This window comes from Crocodylus porosus, unplaced genomic scaffold, assembly GCF_001723895.1.
Source record: "Crocodylus porosus isolate Cpor-Errol unplaced genomic scaffold, CroPor_comp1, whole genome shotgun sequence".
Classification (NCBI taxonomy): domain Eukaryota; kingdom Metazoa; phylum Chordata; order Crocodylia; family Crocodylidae; genus Crocodylus; species Crocodylus porosus.
Window position 1 is genome coordinate 12,024,051 of NW_017728927.1, and position 19,970 is coordinate 12,044,020.

At 42.1% G+C, this 19,970-nt stretch overlaps 1 protein-coding gene across 3 annotated transcripts in view; it reads right to left on the reverse strand.

Annotated features, from left to right (window-relative positions):
• The window catches only part of SDK1 (sidekick cell adhesion molecule 1), a 667,914-nt gene that overhangs the window by 411,041 nt on the left and 236,903 nt on the right, over positions 1-19,970 (reverse strand). For all 3 annotated transcript variants that reach the window (XM_019542017.1, XM_019542016.1, XM_019542015.1), the window contains exon 2: positions 5,047-5,206. In XM_019542017.1, coding sequence (XP_019397562.1) covers positions 5,047-5,206 — 160 coding nt within the window. The remainder of the gene's footprint in view (positions 1-5,046; positions 5,207-19,970) is intronic.

Here is a 19,970-nt window from a genome sequence, read left to right on the forward strand (position 1 = left end):
TGCTCAGCCACAGGCTCCTGCTGGGTCCTGCTGCCACTGGCTGCCTGTCATCTTTGTTGGGCAGTAAAGGGCAGATAAAAATAAATTTTCTAACATTTTTAGAGAACTCGTGGGCTGGATGGAATGGGCTGGCAGGCTGGATCCTGCCCGTGGGCCATATTTTGCCCACCCTTGCTGTAAAGCAATCACAAACTATTTCAGAGAAAGACTCTGGAAGGCCCCCTAAAATACATCCTAATGTTGTAATGAAGCCCAAACTGGGAATGCCTTGGTGCAATCTACAAGGTGCAGCTCACATAACTCACTGGTGGAAGGCAACCTGGTTTTATAGGAAAATGCTGGCAGAAATCCAAGTTGCTATGGAGGCAAGTATATTCTCTTATGTGGGAGAGAAGAGAAAATATTGGAATTAACTACAGACTGCAGGGGAAAGGAATTCTGCTAATTATTCCCAGAAAATTATTTCACAACTCACAGTTCCTATATGATAAAGAATCATTGCTTTTCAGGGACAAAATCATCATAACAGAATCCCAGGAAATAAAAATGAAACCCTTATAAACATCTCTTACCAGAGCCTGAATGGAAGAAATAGGAAATCTCAGTTTAGATATAAAAAGAAAAGACTATAGAATGCAGACTTGGCTTCCTATTTCAGACAGAAGAAGCTCTTCCCCAGATGAAGAAATTAGCGCCATTGATTCTAAAAAGTACTTAAAACTTTACGCCAGGTACACCATCTATTTTGACTTCTAAGCATCAGAAGGAACACTTATGCTACAATATTAAGAGCAGAGGTGGGCAAAATACGGCCCGCGGGCCAGCTCTGGCCTGTCAAACACTTTCATCTAGCCCACACCGCCCCCTAATGAATTCACCCCACCCAGCCCTTCCACCCATGAGGGTAGGAATGAAATGCCCATGTGTACACACAGCCCCAAACATAAACCATTGCATCTTGATCCTACCCCCATGGGAAAGGACACAGCCAAACCAGCACAGCTTCTGGCTGATGCTGCCACTGCTGCGGCCCCCGGAAACCTGCTCTGCTTCCCCAGTCTCCTGCTGGCTCCAGGCAGCAGGTAGGAAAGCAGCAGAGGCAGGGCTGTAGCTGAATGGGAGCATGGGACTGGAGTTTGGGTGGTACCAAGTGGTGGCAGCAACAGAAACAGTCGGTGGCGGGGGGGAGGGGTCAGGGTGCAGCTCTGGCCAGCTCCACACATCACAGTGAGGAGCAGAACCTCTTCCAGGCCACTCGTGCAGCCCCTGCACTCACTGGGCACAGGAGGGTAGCCCTGTGCACTGAAGCTGGCTGCCTTCCCCACCAGAGCTGCACAGAAGGGGAGGGAAGCCCCAGGCAGGGAAGTCGGCCAGCTCCAGTGCCCAGAGAATGCAGGGGCTGTGTGGGAGCGGCAGGGAGCGCTAGCAATACAAACGGCCTGGAGGAGGCTGTGCTCTTTGCTGCAATGTGCAGCGCTGGCTGAAGCTGCACCCAGCTGGGCACCTGCACCCTGAGCACCACAGCTTCTGCTGCTGCTGCACCACGGGCAGCCGGGGGGGGTGTGCAGGGGAACCCCACCCTCCCCTCACACCCTGCCCGTACAACCCTTCCATATGCACAACCCCCCCCGGCACACCCCACCACATACACACCCACATCCTACCATACACACACCCCCACACATACACACACCACACTCCACCCCACCATACACAGACACCCCCACACAATATACAAGACTAAGAATTTATTTTTGAGTTATTATGCAATCACCTCTGTATACAGTCCACAAACACAAATCATGACAAAAATATTTTTTGTAATAAAATTAAAATATGTTAGGTGGTAGGCGTCTGACTTGATGTATGATTTAGTTTTTTTTCTGGTTCTAAGATGGCAACCCCACTTCCAAAAGGAGTATTTCCAGCTGGCAAGGCGGGGTACTACTGGAGGCAAAGGTCAGGGGTTAGGGGTTGGACTTCCCAAGGTGGCAACAAGGGGGCAAGGCGTCCATTAAGGGGCATAGCTACCCACGTGGCCCTCGACAGCTCGCCAAAACTCATTAAGCGGCCCTCCACCCTATATAATTGCCTGCCTCTGATTAAACGTGGAATTTAGAGGGTTTACAACAAGATAAAAGCCTTTTTTATACCACACATTTACTTAGGAATCTCCATAATGTCTGAAGCCAAATACACTACAGCCCAGCAGGAAACTAGCCAGCCTATCAAATAGTAACATCTAAAAGCCTCACTGCTATGAGGCGATGGAGTATTTTGGAGTATTTGGAGTCTTCAGCTCTGTCAACATTCAGTGACTGTTCAAAACCATGGAAGATGTAGATGAAGCCTGGTAGCTGTCATGTTAAAAATTCAAACGATCTGTACAAAACTCCTTTCATCTTTCTAGCTGAAGGAATCCTAAGAGACGCATTGGAATTGGAAACCTGAGAGAAGACTGCTTGAAGTATCTGGCTACCATTATATGTACATTAGAGGTCACCATCTCATTCTCTTTGGTCTCTTCAAACAGCCGACAATTCTTCCACTACGCTAAAAAGCAGTTCAGTCTTACGGACCGAACCCTGAAATGCATGGAAGCATCTTAAACTCTAATCATAGCTCTGGTCATTCACTGCAAGGCCTTTGCTTTTTCTTCTATTATGATTTTCTCCCCGAGTAAAATTATTACCTAAAGCACCCAAATGATCCTCTTGTGGACTAATTAATTTTGACATAGCATTTTTAAATGCATAACATTACAACATATAGATGCTAAGTTATCATCAGTTGTCTGGATCTGCATTAACCAAAAGAAAATGCATATATGTGATATTTCTAAGCAACTACTCAGTGCAAGAATCAGTGCTTACCATTAGCTAAGCAAAAGGATTCAGGCTCAATATTCAATCATCGCCTGTTAACTTGTGCTCTTTGTGCATATTGGCTACCATTTTCTTGCTTTCTTATAAAACAGTCATTCCAGTCTTGTTACAAAGAATCCCCAAGCATGCAGCATTCCAGATAAAAGACAAAGTACAGCTGGAACTACTCTGGATCGATTCCACAATGAACCACTCTCTCAAGCAGCAAAAAAACCCAACACTGTGAATGAGAAAAACTCCCTTGAGAGTTGCCATGCTGCCACTACTGCTATGGGACCAAGCTGGGGCCAGACCAAACACGCTCCATGCCCGAGGCTGGACTGGGGACAGACCCTGCTAGAGCTGGAGCAAGAATAAGTGGTGGAAGGAGTTGCAAGGAAGAGATGGGGAGAAGGGGGATCTGAGGCTGTGGGTTGGGGTCAGGTAGTAGGGGGAAGCAGAGATGGCGGGGTGGTGCTGGTAGACAGGCAACAGGGCAAGGTATAGGGGGGTCAAGCCCCACTGCCCCCCCTACCACTAGCTCCCCAAAGACTGCCCCCTACTGTCTTGCCCACCACCTATGCCCTACTGCATCCTCACTGCCTGCCCTCCTACTTCCCCTCTCAACAGCCTGGCCCCTGCCACTGCTTTCCCTGACACAGCTGTGGATGAGGGGTGGATTTAAGATGACCCTCCAATAACTAGATGTTACACATGGAAAATTATAACAAATTTGTAAATTTTCCATGTATAGAATCTAGTTATTGGGGGCTTGTCTTAAATTCAGGGACATCTTCAATTTGAGTAAATATGGTATCATGGAGAAAAATCTAAAAAGTGGAGGAAAAGATAAAGGCAGATCTCATAAGGAACAATGCAGCATTGCTGAAGGAGAGGGTCTTATTTCTAATTTCTATGATGTTACAGAAAAGAGAGTGATGAAGGAACAGGGAAATGGAAATAGGTGAAAGAATTCTCTACCAGCAAACTTCTTATATATTACTTTTGTTTCGTTTATTCTAAATGAGAAGGACAATTTCCAGATACTTTTAAAGAAATAAGAAAATATGTTTAAACTAGGTGCAATCTTCAGACGTCCAGCAAATGGTTAGCATAGACCTTGTAGCCACAAAACTTCCTCTTTTCAGTATATTACTGTATAAAAAATAGTAGAAAGTAGAATGTACCCCTATTTTTATTTGGTTTCCTTTCGAAGTGTGGAATCCTTCTCTCTAATAATGATATATTGGTTACCTAGGAAACCAGTGTAGGATGAGTTTTGATTGGCTGTATTATCGCTTCACTCTTAGAATGGTAGATATAGTTTAAAATGGTGCCTGTTTCTGTGCTTTTTTATGGACACCCTGACAAGTTAACTCTCACTTCCAAAACAATTGTTCAAGTATTTAAGGCTTTGTGGCTGCTGTTGATTTCATAGATATGGCTTGTACAGCAGAAAGCACAATGTTTCGCCTATATTATTTTTTTTTACAATTAAACTTCATATTCCCAGACGCAAAACCAAAAAAAACTGTGGGAATTATATGCTAAGAAATCTCTTCTACCACCCTAATCACATGAGATGTGCTTATTCATAAAAGCAGTCTAAGTGAACTCAGTTCTCCGTGGAGGAGGAGAGCTGAGCATTCATAAGTAAGTGAAATCTGCCCTGCTTTTAACTCATTATACCTCATTACCTAATAGAGAAGCAAGGTATCCAGAGTTATAGACAAACGCAATGAAAAATACATGTTGAAATCCAGAGCTTTTTGTTTTACTTCTAAAACAATAAACTATTCACTTTAAATTAGTATCTACTTCATAGAAAAATCCCATTACCAGGAAAAAATAACCACTTTCAAAGTAAACACCCTTAGAAGAGCATCACCATGAAGAAATCCTTGAAGATGTCAGCTTTTTTATTTTGTGCATTACCCAAGATTTTTATGCATTATAAGCATTTTTTTTTAGCAAAGAGGCAAAAGGCTTTCACACAGGCCCACACAGTCTCACATTCCATTTATTGCCTTTGTCCCAATTTTCTTCTTTCATTATACCATAAAAATGCCTGTTGTCATTAGCATACAGTTCTTCTACTGTGCCTAAGAGCAAACCTCTCCTAAGTGCAATCACAAAATATTACAATTAGACAATAGTTTCTTTTTTTTTTAAATCTATTTACTTGTATTCACTGGAGTAGGCGGTGATTTCACTGTCATTGTGCAACCATTTAAATTCCAAGGGCCAGCTGCCTTCAGCAAGGCATGTGAGGACAAGACGGTTCCCCTCGAGATGGATCTGGGGCATGCCTGGCTCAGTCTTGAAATAGGGTGCCACATCATCTGAAACACAAAAGCAGAGAAAACTGTTTTGATAAAATAGAAAAATCATCTATTACAAGCCACCAATATGTCAGCCATTTCCTTTAAAATGTTTAGGAAAAAGATGTAGGTGGTTTAACAGGGATATCTTAACCTCTAAGAAATGTATTGCGGGTTAAAATGCTTTTTAGTTCAAAAGTGCTAAAAAGCTCAGGCACCTCCTTCAATCACGCTCTTCATAGAATCACAGCAGTCGGGTCGGAGGGAACTTGTAGATCTTCAAGTCCGACCCCCCGCCTCGGCGGGAGAAAAACTGGACTCAAATGAGTCCAGCGAGGTAGGCATCAACCCTCTTCTTAAGGACCCCCAGGGTAGGAGCCAGCACCACTTCCTTTGGAAGTTGGTTCCAGATCTTAGCCGCCCTGACTGTGAAGTACTTCTTGCAGATGTCTAATCTAAACCTACTCTCCAATAATTTGTGTCCATTATTCCTTGTTATGTCAGGGGGCACTAGAGGAAACAGTGTCTCCCCCAAACCCTTCTGGTCCCCCCTATCTTAAAAGACATCTAGTTAGAAGGCAATAACAGTGGATGATCTGGTACATATTTTTAAGTCTCCGCTCATCGGAAGTGTAAAAAAGAAATGTACATAGTATCTATTACACCTAACGTGGGTCATTTCTATTAGTTTTTCACCTTCACAAGCATTAAATCCACTCTCAAAACTTTGAAATTCGTTTTAAAAAAAAAAAGAAAACTAAGTCTAAATGGAGAATGATTACCACAACAGAACAAGTCTTCCAGTAAATAAAGAATTTTGATAAGGAGATGCTGAGAACAAAGCTTCTTACCAAATCTCATGATTAATATCGTCCAGTATTGTCAGGAGTCAAAATATCCTAAATTATACTTTCAGATTATGAATTTGGGGGTTTTAATAACGTTAAACAGTCACACAAAGTTTTCAAATTCTTATTTGCATGTGGGTCACCATTGCTAATAATACCCCACGACGTGAAAACAGAAGCAGAGTTCGTTAGTATGCAGGCTTTTGCCCGTCCTGGCCACCCAACAACTGAACATCAGTTCAGTTTGTTATCAGTTCAATCTACACAGCTTAGAAACGCTTGTGAAGACCGAATCGATTCTGCCTCAGGCTTTTTGAACCTCCATACTTAGCCTTAGGGGCAGATTCTCAACTGGTTTAAACGGAAGTAAACAGAGCTATGACAATTTACACCAGGGAAAGATCTGCCTCTTAATCAACTTGGGTGCAATTCAGGATTTCACCCTTTGCATCTCAATTTCCATGTGTCACTTGTGTGTTGTTATTTTGTCTACCTCACATGGGTGCAATAAGAACAGATTAATTAGTGAGTCTGAGGTGGTATAAATACATGCAGACAGATGTCTAAGGAAACAATCTAGCCCTTAAAGTTTAACTAAGTGGTTTTGCACAGGTAGCAGCAAATAATATTTTCTTCATAATGAGCATCGAGAAGAAGCTCTGCTGAGAAATATTTCTGGTTATCGAATAAATGTCATGCATTTTATGCATTTTTTTCTTTCCTCTTAAACGCTTGGGCACACCCCTCAGTGAATAAGCAAGGACAATGATTCTGAACACTTCAGATCAGTTTAATAAGCATCAAAGGGTGACATCCTATATGAACTGTTCGCCAGACAACTTTTAAATGAGTTTCACTCATAATTTCATTTTTAAATTAAAAATTGACAAGTACATTCTATAATTTATAGGATACAATAAAACAAATAAAAACATGTTGCCAGGGTCTGCAAATACTTGAAGTATCTATAAGGCATTCTGAAAAGCTAAGGGGACAAAAAAAAATTGCAGAAAGTTTTGACATTGACATCTAAGCCCAACTTCATTTTTATCCCAGTAAAGTTAAACTTGAATAGTTAATAATAAAAGCTACAAAATTAAAGATGAGCCCCAGTAATAGAATGCATATTACTCTCCAGACCATACAGTTTTAATGCAAAAAAATCAATAAGGAACTGAATCTGAACTGCTTTTTTATATTAGTCAGATAACTCAGTAAAAATTCTACAAAATTGGGCTCCTAACAATATTTTAATAAGTAACTACAACCATATTACTTTCCAGATCACAAACTTTTAATACAAAAAATCAGTAAAAAACTAACTCCAAGCTGGCTTTCTAGACTATTCAAATTCCAATTAAATGAGACCAGATTATACAACAAGGAAGGCTACAAAACATCGAAGTTCTACTGGGATGAGTGTATAAATACAAATGTTATATTTGGATCACACAGTTTCAATATAAAGAACACAGAGACAGGACAGCTAATAACATATAAAAGCAGATTTACCTCAACTATTTGGGAAACTATGTCTCTCTACAATTTAAAATCATTCTGGTTAATTTTATGAAATTGCTTTATATGATGAAAGCCTGAAATGTCAGTGAATGAGCCCTGGGTTCAGAAAGCCCCGGTCACACATAACCCCCTCAAACTGTCTGGAAGAAGCTACACGGCAAACAATAGAACTCATTAACTGGAACAAATTGCTCTGGCTGGATATGCTTGAGCTTGAAGAAAATCAGTTCAACCAAATTTATCCACAGGGATTGTAGAAAATGGAAAATCCCCAATAGTGGTGGAATCGTGGAAAGGGCTTGGGACAAGAGAAAGGAATAAAGGCACAGGATTTTGAAGGAAGATGGCAAAGGAAGCCAGCTGGAGGGGTCAGAGCAAACAGACTCCATATTCCAAGGCTCAGAGAGGAACGACATACGTTCACTTGGATGCTTCTGCGTGGTAAGGAATGGCGTCTAAAGGCATGGCCAGACGAGCGCAAAACCACATGCGCCACACATGCAGGTGTTTGCTGCACTGCTAATTGCCAGTGCAGCACGTGTTTTTGGCACTAGAAAACCCCTGCGTCAAAAAAACCTTGTGGCAGAAGAAAGCAGCACAATGCACGCAGCAGCAGTGTACACTGCCCAAAACCAGCGCCTGGCTGACCACACTCACTGTCAGCCAGGCTCCGTGCACCTGATTGCTGCTGCTGGAGCCCCGAGAGACACCCAAGACCATGGGTAAGGATGCTGGGGCTAGCCCAGGTGCTGCCCCCAGCCTCCCCTACCCCACCCAGGGCAACTTGCCACATGCCTGAGCTAGCTGTCCCCGGAGAGCACACATTCTCACTCGACTGGCCATGCCTTCGGTGTTTTATTGTTTTGTCTAGATCTGCAGATCTCTTATGTGATCTGAAGTAAAGGACGACTGGTCTTGGAACCTGTTGCAAAGTTTCTCTGTTACATGCTTCATCTACCTCATGTTCCCGAAGAGGTAAATTGTAAATATGTATCAGAGTGCCCTCAAAATTGGCGCTCCAAGAAGGACAATTGGGAGGTCTCAGAGAGCTGACACGAGTTGCAGAAACCAGGCAGTTGGACTGTGGGATTTCAGCTTGCCAAAAGAGCACTTGACAGAAGATCTGCACCTCACTAGCAGGTGTAAAAGCCCAAAGCGAGAGGCAGTGTCTGAATTCTGCTCAAACCCAGGAACTTCAGGCATAGATCTGGCACAGCAGGACTTTATCACAGCAGTCTGGCAAGTGGCCAGAAGCAGGAGGTCAGCTAGACCTATGGTACCTACCATATGGATGTACGGCTGCAGGGGAAATTAGCAGACACTCCTGCTGAAGCTCCTTTGACGCAGGTGCCAGCAGTGTGTTTTATGAAAAGATGTCTGGATCAACTTCCTGAACACGCTTCCTTCTTTGTTGCTAAAATAATGTTTATAGTAGAATACCAACATTACACCTAAATCATTAAGATACCTACAAAATGTTTTTACTAGTAATTCAGGCTTTGCACCTGTGCTTTGATTCAAAGGAATCCTAAATTGAGTTCTGTAATTCAAATAGTCACGGTTTCAATTAAAAAATACAGAATGTGTTGATGCAACATGGAACTTCAGAACTTTTCAGGCATAATAATAGCTTAAAATCTGAGCTGGCGATATTGCTTAAGGTAATTCTCTGCCATAAGAATGAGACGCAAGAAAACAAAGCCCTGGTTTGGTAACCCTCACCACTCACAAATTAGGATCACCTGAAGGAAACTCATCTTGTACTTAAGTAATATGGTAAACTCTGTTTCCCTCCAGCACCACATCTATTCTTTTATTTGAAGTATTGTTTTTATTGTGAAGTTTATGTGGTTTAATGGCATGACACAGAATTATGTGGATCATTTATAAGTACAAGAGAATTCCAAAGTAAAACGAAACAAAGCTGCATCTCTCTGGACTCGGTAATGCAAAGTCACTGACAGCAGTCATGTTTCTTAATGTTCAGTCAGAATTTCTTTCATATGCAGAGAGGTAGTTAGTCATATTCGTCTGAAACCAGGCAGAAGACATGGTAGAGATGCACCCTACAGATAGGGACCACTGGAATTTGGGCTGGCAGGTCGCTGTGCTGGGCCTACCTTAATTTTGGAATTTCCCCCGCATGTCCATCCTCTCCACTGCTGACTGGCGGAGGAGCCCTGTCAGCCCTGCTGCCCGCCCCTGGTCAGCGGGGAGGCAACAACCATGATTTTAAAGATGCTGTGGTTTTTGCTTCCTGTTGCTGATTGGTGGAGGGGCCCCGGCGGCCTCATGACTTGCTGTTCATTGGACGGGGGGCAAAAACCTCTATGGCACATTTAAAACTGCAATTTTCACCTCCGGGCCATCAGAAGTGAGCAGCAAGCAGCAGGGGCGATGGGGCCCCTCCACCAATCAGCAGCAGTGGGCGGCGTGTAGGGGAAACTCCAAGATTAAAGGAGCTGCCACACAGTCCACTTTTGGTGTGAATTCCACTGGTCCCAAGCTATAAACTGAATCTGTCGTGCAAAAATTTTGTGAGCAAAGGCTCACTTCACTAGATGCTACCTGCTGCTCCAGGCTGTCTGATGAAGTGAAATGTATGCATCACAAAAATGTATGCATCACGGATTCAGTTAGTCTATAGGATGCACCTCCTCTGCCTTCTTTTATGTATTCATGTTTCAGTACTTTCTGCAACCAGACTCAGCATAATTTTTATTGACCAAAATATTTGTTGGGTTAAGAAAAAAAAAAGTTTTTTTTTAAATCAGCACATGAAAGAAAAGTAAGAATATTTTGATTAACATTTCACTGCACTGAACAGGCTGGTTGATTATGTTACTGTTATCAGTTTTTGGATGATGAACTGTTTATTAAAAACGTATATACACTCTAAAGTTATACATTTTATTTTTTTCATATCAACATGGAAATTTGTATCTTAAATGCCAAAATGATAATTGGACATCAAAAATTATCCCCCTAAAAGTTTTACATTCTAGCTGAACAGAGACATCTAAAGACAGTAATTTAATTCATCGCTTGCCCTTCTCCTTTCCTCTCTTTCCCTTTCAATTTTGGAAAGAAACCTTAATTCTCTCCAGGTACCTGAAGAATCATTTGTGCCATAAACAAAGGGGGCCTGTAACATACAAATTATCCAAAATGTTCAGGTTAAAACTGACAATGAAATTTATTAAGCCATCATGATCAGCACCATCAGTCAGGTCAGAGTCCAACTGAGCAAGGATTAGAAATCTCAGCATGAATGGAGCAATCAGTCTGAGCAGGACCTTTTATTATCACATTCTGCTTTTTTAGACAGCTGAATTTCCCAGGGCGCCTAACCTTTCACTTAAAACCCCTAATCCTCCTTTCAAAACTTATTTTATATCAAACTCAAACATTTTCATACTTCAGCTTATTGTATGAATTTAAAACTGAAGGACCAGAAGATACCTCCTTGCAGTTTTGGGGGAAAAAATCTAAGGCACTATGTATCTGACCAACAGGAAAATAATGGCTTTCTCTATTCTTGTTTTGTTAGAGTCACCCAAATTTCATTTGCAGATATTTGGGGTATACAATGACACCTCAATGATCTGCACATGAAATCAGGATTTCTCCTTATATCTCAAAGCATTACAATTAGTTACTTTTGCAGAAAACACTAATAAGTGGTATTTGTAAACCATCATAAATAAAACCCAACTTCAGTGCAACTAAAACACTGGTAATGAACCACATCTTGCTGTGTCAATTTTTTTTCCACCTCCTTGGAAAATTTCAACAAATAGGCCAGTGATTAGTGCAAACTACTGATCTACTATAGAACAAGTCTTGCCCATTTAATTCAGCGGGGTGGGGGAACTGTGCTAAAATCTCTAGCTTTCTTAAAATATGCATTTAGATAGAAAACTACGAAGTGGAGGGAATCAATAATAATAAGCAAGAAAAAAGAACGTAAATTGGATAAATAATAAAGTTTAAGGCCTCAACCTAATAAAAAAAAAATGTAAAGCACAATTCTCGGTACTAGTGGATTTTTGCTGCACTTCCTAAATAAAATGGCAATTTTTGTTTCTCAAACTAGCCAAAGATGTTTATTCACTTCTCCCCTTACAGAATAAAATAACTGAGGTAGTGTCTGACAAAACCATTTTAAAAAGTCTAATCTCTTGTAACAGTTTCTTAGTCTATTTCCGGGGTTTTATTTTTTACCTTGTGAAATCAACCATTTTTTTAAAAAATGGTAATGAAAGTTGGAAACAACAGCCATGATCTATCTAGCTGCAGGGGCGGATCAAGGAAAGTACACTGGTGCAGTGTAACCCAAAGTTTAAAACCAACTGCCTGGCAGTGGCAGCAGCATTTCTATTTAGGTAGCTGTAAGAAAGTAAATTGAATTCATGGCTCACTAAAATCAACCTGATTTCTTCTAAACTCTTCTTCTAAACTGTAGGTGTTAATGAACCTCTTTCTTTTTTTAACAGTCTTGATGTTCCACTAAATAAGCTAACCTTTCTTCTGAAATTCTGTTGTCCGTTAGCTGCTCCTGGTACGCTGCTCTTATTTCACAGCCCCAAAGACTGACTAAAGTCATTCCAATGAAGTTGTATTTGTTTTTGCTTTGATCTTAAACTGAATAATATGAGCCCTAGGCCTCTACATTAGTAAAACTTCTAGTTTCTTTTACCTGGAGAAAAATATGCACTGTGTTATATGGGATAATGGACTATATCATCTGCACCCTCGTTTTCAGAATCCCAGAGCTGCCCATGTCTAGCCACTATGGGAACAACTCCCAGACACTTCTGATTCTTAAAATATGGTAACCACAGAGTGATGTTTGCAAAGATTTTGAGAAAATGACCTCCTGCAAAATTTGTTAAGTACTCTAATTGGCTGCAATAATATTCCCCCAGAATTATTAAACTTACAACGCACCTTACATTTCCTTAATAATCATATGTTTGAAAGGTCCAGTTAATCATGTCAAAACTTTCTGAGAATAAAAAGAGGAATAAAAAGCCCCCAGTGGCTATACTGTTATTTAGGAGAAAGGAGCAAAAGAGATATGTGTAATGCTCCTACATAGCAGAGCTCTGAACGGCTTGTTAGTTGCAGTCAGTCTCAACAAGCAAGTCAAAATGATTAGCTTGGAGTCCCCTAAAACCAATGAAAATTACTAGCAAGTGTAAAGGAACTCATGGAGTAAGCTTACTAGTCCAACTTTTCCCCTAAGAAATTACTGACCCAGCCAGGAAGATTAATCTACAATGAAACTGATATCAGGGAAATAAATGGTTATAGTAAGAATCTATTTGTTCCAATTTTTCAGTGGTTTATTTCAAGATCCAAGTCAATTGGAAGCAGATATTGTGCTGGGGTACTGTCCTCCTGTTATTTTTCTCACCTGAAAATATGAACCTCTTTTAACTCATCCCCTTCCAAAAACAACTACTTTTTAAAAAGTCAGAAGTATTCTGCTGCCCAGGCCTTTGCAATTTAGCTGCATCAACTCCAACAATTTAGAGTGTCTGTTCTGCAACCCACTCAGCCCTCTCTCAGATTTTAAATGTTACAATCAAGATGGTATTGTATGAAAATGGCCCTCTGAATTCAATCTAATTTTGTTAGGAGCTAAAAATTAATAGACCTACTGGAATATTTTTTAAAGAATATATCTTGCTTTATAAATTATCCTGATTCTATAGAAGATTTACTTAAACCCTTGAAGTAATTTTATCCTCTAATCTTTTATTCCTGATTTTCTCATCAAGCATGCACCATCAGTTTATCAAATTCAATTATGTAATCAGAGCTCACTAAAAATTCACTGAAAGCAAAAATGAAAATAAAATACTGAGTAACATTTCTATGAGGAAAGGTGGCAGTAAAACCTAGAGACTGAGTATATTCTTTGTAGCTGAGAATAGCACCAAGGAAAGAACAAGTCATTTGTATTTTCAGTATTGGCATTCTTTATTTATACAAAGCATAGCAATGTGATTACTTTAACACAGACTTAAAATGGAGTCCAACTGATCACTTTTTGAGAGGCCTACTTTCAAATTTGAAATGGGAGGCCTACTTTCAAAACTGATCAGTGTGAATTTCATTGAGCCTCCCATATGGCACACAAGCAGTACCAGACAAGGAAGGGTAAGAATGGGCATGAGAAAGAAAGAAAAGAGGAAGAGAAAGATGAAGCTAAGTAGACTGCATGCAACTAGGCTGCTTAACATGACAGATAATTTTCTCTTTATTGATTATATTGTCAGACAGAGAGAGAAATCCAATCCGAAGGGGGATTATGGCAAATTACACTTCTAAAGAACTCTGCTGAAAAATGGTAAGGAATATTAAAACAAGTCATTGTTTCAGTCTTATTGCAATGAAGTTCAATTCAGTTCCTCAGGCAAGTAAATCTGTAGGGCTATATATTCCACCAAACCTGCCTTTGCATTCAACTGGATTTAAACAATAAAAAGCATAAACTGTAACTCCATAAAACCAAATGATTTTTTTTCTCTCCAACACCAAAAGAACTAGGCACAATTCAAAAGAAAAAGCAGAGTTTATTCATGTATATGCCAGAAGTGTCCTTTAGCTGCTCTTGAAAGCCTTACACATTCCTGTTATGTAGTTATCTTTTTATGATTTGTTCTGAAATACACTTCTGCTTGGCCCGACTTGGAACACAACATGTTGACCGGGATTATCAAAGGGAAATAAAAAGCTTGGTTTCCAAAGTCAAATGAATTTCAATTTAAATGGGATTTGGGCACCTAAACAACTTTAGTCTGTTGCAAAAATTCCAGCTGTTGTTCTTTAAGTTTCTTTTGCTAATATTCTTCTGTAACAATGGTGCCACCTCTTTAAGGACATGATGACATCACGCTTCCCACTACATTTTTTTCTGGATCTAGATTCCATCATTACAGACCAGATAGGTGATTATTTCTCCTACAGGATTTTGTCAAACTGCCAAAAAGAAATTCTGATTTTCGTAACCTTCAACAATCCATGCTCCACCTCCTTCCATTGTTCTGTCCAATCAGGCTACTTGGCCTTCATAATAAAAACCTAGAAAACTTCCTTATCCATCCTCAGCCAATGTGGGATCTGTGGAACTTAGAAAGAAAACACTTCTTCCATTGTCTCCTATCCCTCTCTGTTGATCTCCCCCTCCTCACATTTGAGTGATCCAGGTCACATATGTAAATTACTCAGCTAGAAACCCTCTTGAGTTGTCTGTCCACACATAGGCTTTGTAATCCATTTGGGTTTTTAGCATATATTTGGCTCTCTCCTGAGCAAACTTTCACCCCTGCTTTTCTAAGAGTCATAGGAACAAAGCATTGTCTGACTTAAAATTTGAGCAGCCAAGACTATTCAGGGTCCAATCAGAGCCAAAGCATGGTCCACAAGTCTGTATCAAAGAAGCTGGCAGAATCTGTTGACTTCAAACTGTTTTTTTCATTGGTGGAAAAAAGAGGTAGGAAAATGTGCCCTTGCTTCACTGAATCCAAATTTGGATCACTAACTCTTCCCCACACCCACAGGACACCCTTGACAGTAAGAAGACAAGATTTCAGAGTGCTTGGAAGTGCACCGTTATAGAGAACGAGCTTAACTACAGCACAGCTACCACACCTCTGCCAAAGAAAAGGAAGTGGGATACCCAAAAGAGCTGAAATGAGTCTGCAAACATGACTGTTATGGAAGATACATCCCCCAAAGACCACATCCACATACTGGGGGACAGCAGGTCTGCAATTTTCTAAAGTAGATGCAGAGACATTGCAGAATTCCCCTGCAGAGGCACAGGCAGGCACTTCCAATGTATGAGAGAGCATGATTTTTTCTGGGGTGAGAGAGGGAGCATTTTGTAAGCTTCCTGCCCAGTCCGCTTCCTCTAGATGCGACATCTTTGCTGCCCTCACAGATCAGAAAAGTGCTATTTCCAGGCTTCAAGAAGATAAAGATAGATGTAAATGGGCAGCAACCTCAGGTCATGCTAGTACCATATGTTTGGAGGCACAGCAGTGTGGCAGTGCTGAGTGCACCATTGAAATTCCTGGCATTGCTCCTGCTCCCCTGAATGGTCCCTGCTGCTGTAGCCTGCCCTCTCTATCCTCATCGCACAGGGCTGAAGTAGTACAAACGGAGTGGACCTTTATAATGTATTTCACTGGGCATGAGGGCAAAGTTTTCTGCCTTACTCTCACAGGTGCAAAAGCAAACCCACCTTTATCCTACGCTTCAAAGAGACCAAGAAGGGATTGGTAACACTCGAAATTTTGTATGCCATCTGAATACAAATGTAAAGCTTTGTGGATGTTAAGAATTTAGCATATTTCTCTCTCATTACTTTAGGATTAGGGCAGATGCTAGGGATAATTAGTTTTGTATAACTGGATAAGAGGAAAAAAAAATAGTATGGCAAACTGAGACACAAACGCAAGAAACTTTATCCCATCAACAAATGGAAGAACATTCAAAAGTATAGTTAACTCCTCAACCTACTTATATGAAGCAACAGTCCCCAAAAAAGTCGTCTTTAGGACAAATCAAAACTAGATTCGAACGACACTGTTTGAAGGGATGATGGCAAAGAACCAGAAGTCTCCTTAGTCTCCTGGAACACAGGAAAGATTTACTTGGGTGAGGACAGGAAGATCACAAAATCTGTAATCTTCAGGAAGTAAGACAATGGGAACCCACAAGAATATCCCCTAATCCTCCTTCTCTTGGCAAAATAATGCAGAAAACTGAGGGAAAGGTCTTTTTCATATCCCATAAACAAGACAAGATAGAACAGTGGAGAAGTCAGATTTTCAGCATACCACATATCAAGAACTTCCTCCTCGTTATTCGTTGTACATTCAAGTTAGCTTCCTTTCTGGATTTTAACAAAATCTAGGCCCAGACCCTGATTAGTTCTCATTAGCCAGGCAGAGAGCAAAAGCAGATTTTGGTTGCAAGTTGGAAAAGCCAAAAGATAGCAGATGTCTTCCAATGTGAAGCCCTTGAATATTTTCAAGAGAGTTGCATCTCACATTCTGGCTGAAGCTTTCTTGATGATTGTACCCTCATCCCAATAAATCCTTCTTACTATTTCCCAAAAGAAATGGAAAGAAGGAAAAGCATATGCAAAACTGAAATCAAAATGGATTCATCATGCCTCATCGTCTGGATACCTGCTTCAGAATACATCTGCTTTCTTCCTGTGCAGCCACTGGAATCCACTGCCATTTTAGCCATTTCCCCCCTTGGCTTTCTTTCCCTGGTAGACACAGGACTTAGATTAATTTTATCTCAGAGCATAGTTCCAAGATCGAGCTCATTAATACAAGTAAATTTCTCTGAAAGCTTCAAGTAGGGGGTGCTACTTAAAAAAATAATATTCTGCTGTGTTAAATTGTCACCCGCTATAGATTTCTCTATAGCTTTTGCACATAAGATACATCAGAGAAAAGCATACGAGTTTACAGTTGTCATATTCTATCAAGATTTTCAGTCTCCAAGAGGAGAAGAAGAAAGATTGACTGCATCACCCTGCAATTAATGAGTGCAAAAATTTTAAGGGTCTTTGTAACAGGTGTGAGCCACAGGGACAGTCATTATGCCCCTGGTGTCCATGTAAGCCCTGTCCAGCTCAGTCTCCATTATAGTCCTCCCCTTGATTGCTCGCCTGCCATGCCTTGTTCTTATTAAAGATTAAATAATGGAGGCTGCCCACAGGCCTTAGAGTGAGTCTTAGTCTAGTTGTTGTAACCCTGGGTCCCTCCTGGACCCTCAATTGCCCTGGTTTGCTCAATAGCCCCTCTCAGTTGGCCTGAACCCCTGCCAGCTCTTGAGGCTTTGAAGGCTACCTATGTATCTATGCTCCTCCAGGACATCTGTAGCCTTAAGGGCTCAATGCATGGCTCTGTTTCCTCCCCTACACCATGCCCTAAGCCTCGTGGATGTTCCCTCTCTTGGATGTTAACTATTTGTATACACAGCTCCCTTTTGGGCCCTCGGACTCCCTGGTCCCCTACATAGTCTTCCTCTGAACTGTTGGGCCCTTTGCCCCATGAGCAGCCCCTCCTCCATGTTCTTGGACCCCCCCCAGTCCCACAAGTGGCCCCTCCTTTTGGCTCTCAGATCCTCTCATCTGGATGAATGCACTCAGGGCTTGTGGACCATCTGGCCCAGGTCTCAGCCCTTCCTAGGCTCCTGGACTCCTTATTGGACCCCACTGTCAGTCTAAGGGCTCCTGGATTACAATAAGTCTTGAGTCTGCCACTTCAGGGCTCAAGGCTAAACCACTGGTGTAATTTAAATAAATACCAAGTGTCCCAGCCCCCTGGCAGACACCTGAACCCTCTAGGGGCTTAACAGAACCCAAGGTCTCCACCCAGGGAACCTGCCTCAATTCCCAGGCCTGCAGAGTCATTCAGTATAATCATTGTCCCTTCAGGAACATGCTGCCCTGCAGCCAGAAGCTCCTCACTGGGGAGAGCTTCTCCGCAGGGGTTAAGGAGAGACTACCTGACCTATGCAGGCTCTAGGCTTATATAGCTCCAGCCTAAGCCTTCTTCCAGTCAGGTGAGTCCCTCATTAGCTCCCCTCTGCCACCTGGAAGCAGCCTCTCAGGCACATCCCAGTGCCCTGCTACAGCCTCAAATAAAAAAAAAAACATCCATGAGGGAACAACACAACTTCAAAATCATCACAGTAGTGAAACCAGGCACTGAAGCAGAGGCAGAACTGTCTTAGAGGCCTCAAACACACAGAAACACAATACTAGGGCCTGAGAATTTGACAAAGGTATCCAACAGCCCGATTCCCTTTAAGAGATGCAATATCCTGGGAAGTAGTCACTATAGCAGTGCACTCTATTACCTCAGAAATATCCAGCTCAGGTAATCACAATGAGAGGCAAGACAGTCTAGGAATAAAGGTGTTAACTTTGGGCTTAGGAGCTCCGCATTCAAATCCCTCCTGCATCACAGACTTTGTCTAACCTTGGGCAACTCACTTATGCCCAGATCCACAAGAGACACTAATGCAGAACTCTGGGTTTAGGCCCCAGAATACAATTCTCACAATCACCTGACCCCACAAGCACCTACATTATTACCAGGAACATTTCTCACATAGCTGAAGTACTTTTTCCACACATGTCCAGAAGCAACACATTCCTAGCAGTACTAAGGAGCTTGGTACCTATTGCACCTAAACCCCATCAAGATCCACAAACTAGATAGTCCCCATTTCTACCTCTGAAGCATCCAGGTTCGGATGGTGTGCTCTCAATAAAACACTAAGCCAGACTCATTAAAGCCAGAGGATCGGAGAGAGCATGAGCACAACACTCCAGCCTTCAGGTCAGGGCATTCAGTTAGGATAAGGTGGCTTGGGCCCCAGAACATGCTCCACGGTCTGTTTATGTATTCTGTACAAAACGCATGTTTTCTATAACAAACATCCATTGGATAAATTGTACAAACAGTCTGTACAGCAGGGCCCAAAACCTAGGACTCGTCTCCCAGGGAAATGGTCTAATCACCAGGCACACCCCCTCCCCCTTCTGCCCAACGAACCTGTACCTCTATTCTGCCAAATGAACAATTTCAACAAAAAGGGAAGAGAGACCAACCTACAATTTAAGGTTAGGGAAGAGCCTTGGGAAGTTGGGGTTCAGAGCCCATCAGATAGGAGAGAATCCAGCTTGCTTTTCCACATCCTGAGTAAGAGCTTTAAGAACTAGGCTGGGGTTGTCAACTGGGAGTACATGTACCCCCATGGGTACTTGGAAAGATGCTAGTGGGTATGCGCGGACAGGCAGGGACAGAACGCCACCACCCCGCACCACCGCCTTCCAGGAGTAGGCCTGGGGTAGTGAGGGCAGCAGCTCCCCTCTGCAGGCTGCACAGGGCAGGGGGGGAAAAGGGGAGCTCACAGGCAGTGGCTGCTGCTGCCATCCACCACCCTGCACTGCCATTGCGTGCAAGCCTGCAAGCCCCCCCACTCCACATCTGGCTGCCGCCACTCCTCCTGCCCCTGCTCCATGTCTGGTCGCTGCTACTCTCCCTCCCCCTCCCCCTTCCAAGTTCAGTCACCACCCCCCGCAATTCTCCCCCAACCCTGCTCCACGCTTGCTACCAGAAAGGGTACACTCCTTAAAAAAGGTTGAAAACCCTTGATCTAGGCTACTGCATAAAGGGAAAGGGGCAGGGACATCTCCTCTTTACCCCACTGTGTCCTGAAAGAAAGGAATGAGTCAATTCTGTTTCTCAAAAAAGGGCTTAGATGGCAAATGCAAGAAAAAGATCCAAGGCTGTGAAACTCAAGTCAAGGGAAAAGTATTGCCCCTCTCCTCTCCCCATAAAGGAACACACAAAATAACTACAATTACT